Source organism: Pyrgilauda ruficollis, unplaced genomic scaffold (assembly GCF_017590135.1).
Source record: "Pyrgilauda ruficollis isolate IOZ18807 unplaced genomic scaffold, ASM1759013v1 scaffold2220, whole genome shotgun sequence".
Lineage (NCBI taxonomy): Eukaryota > Metazoa > Chordata > Aves > Passeriformes > Passeridae > Pyrgilauda > Pyrgilauda ruficollis.
In genome coordinates this window covers 1,297-2,929 of record NW_024521652.1, presented here as the reverse complement: position 1 = coordinate 2,929, position 1,633 = coordinate 1,297, and the positions used below count along the sequence as shown (strand labels likewise).

At 64.0% G+C, this 1,633-nt stretch overlaps 1 protein-coding gene across 1 annotated transcript; it reads right to left on the bottom strand.

Moving 5' to 3' along the window:
- Positions 1 to 59: 59 nt before the first annotated feature.
- LOC121354208 (bestrophin-2-like) lies at positions 60 to 1,579 on the bottom strand (the record flags this gene model as incomplete). The annotated part of the gene is made up of 2 exons (XM_041468644.1): positions 60 to 214; positions 1,346 to 1,579. Coding segments are annotated over 2 exons (389 nt in total), but the record flags the coding sequence as incomplete, so codon positions are not given.
- Between the last annotated feature and the right edge of the window lie 54 nt (positions 1,580 to 1,633).

Here is a 1,633-nt window from a genome sequence, read left to right as displayed (position 1 = left end):
TGTGCGGGTCCCGGGGGGGTCCCGGGGAGGTTTGGGGAGTCCCGGGGGTCCCGGGGTACCTCCATGAGCAGCTTGAGCGCGCAGTCGTCCCCGATGCGCCCCTCGCGCCGCGCGCGCCCGGCCAGCGCCCCGAACCACACGCAGGGCACCCAGAACTTGTTGTAGGGCGAGCGCAGCCCCTCGAGCCGGCGCCGCTCCTCGCGCGTCAGGAACCCTGCGGGACCCCCGGGTGACGTCACCGCTGGGGCGTGACGTCATCGCTGGGGCGTGACGGCACCGCTGGGGTGTGATGTCGCACCGAGCCGTGACATCACACCTGAGCTGTGACATCACCTCGAGCCACGACGTCACACTGAGCTGTGACATCATCACTGAGGTGTGACGTCATCCCTGAGCTGTGACACCATCCCTCAGCCATGATGTCATCCCTGAGTTATGACGTCATCCCCGAGCTGTGACATCACCTCGAGCCATTATGTCATCCCTGAGCTGTGATGTCATCCCTGATCTGTGACATCACCTGGAGCAATGATGCCACACTGAGCTGTGACATCATCCCTGAGCTGTGACATCACACTGAACCATGACGTCATCACTGAGGTGTGACATCATCCCTTAGCCGTGACGTCACCCCCAAGCCATGATGTCACTCCTGAGCTGCGACGTCATCCCTGAGCTGTGACGTCATCACTGAACTGTGACATCATCACTGAGATGTGACATCATCCGTGAGCTGTGACATCACCCCTGACCCGTGATGTCACTCCTGAGCCATGACATCACACCTGAGCAGTGACGTCACCTCACGCTGCCCTGACATCCTGGTGACGTCACTGGTCACACACTGGCCCAGGCCAGGCAGTTGGTGGTCATTCAGCGGTCACTCAGCGGTCACTCACAATGGTCACTCAGTTGTCACTCACAATGGTCACTCACAGTGGTCACTCCCTGGTCACTCAGTGGTCACTCCCTGGTCACTCAGTGGTCACTCAGCGGTCACTCACCGGCCTGTACCAGGTGGTCAGTGGTGGGGAACCTCTTGTACACCGGCGTGCTGACCGCCCTGAGCACCAGCAGCGCGGCCAGGCTGCCGTAGCGCAGCGGCCCTGGCCACTCACAGTGGTCACTCACCAGCCCACACCACTGGTCAGTGGTCACTCAGCGGTCACTCACCGGCCTGTACCAGGTGGTCAGTGGTGGGGAATCTCTTGTACACCGGCGTGCTGACTGCCCGGAGCACCAGCAGCGCGGCCAGGCTGCCTGGCCTGCACCAGAAGGTCAGTGTGCCCATGGTCACTCAGTGGTCACTCCCTGGTCAGTCCCTGGTCACTCAGTGGTCACTCACCGGCCTGTACCAGGTGGTCAGTGGTGGGGAATCTCTTGTACACCGGCGTGCTGACCGCCCGGAGCACCAGCAGCGCGGCCAGGCTGCCGTAGCGCAGCAGCGTCCGGCGCAGCAGCCGCCCCCGCGGGTCCGAGCCGCGCACGCTGCTGGCCACGGCCACCATGAGCCCGTCCGGGGCCGGCACCGTCCGGAACTGCCCCCACCAGCGCTCCAGAACCAGCGCCACGTAGAACCCTGCGGGACGGGGAAACGGGGATGGGGGAGCTGGGGGAAGCTGGGGGGATGGGG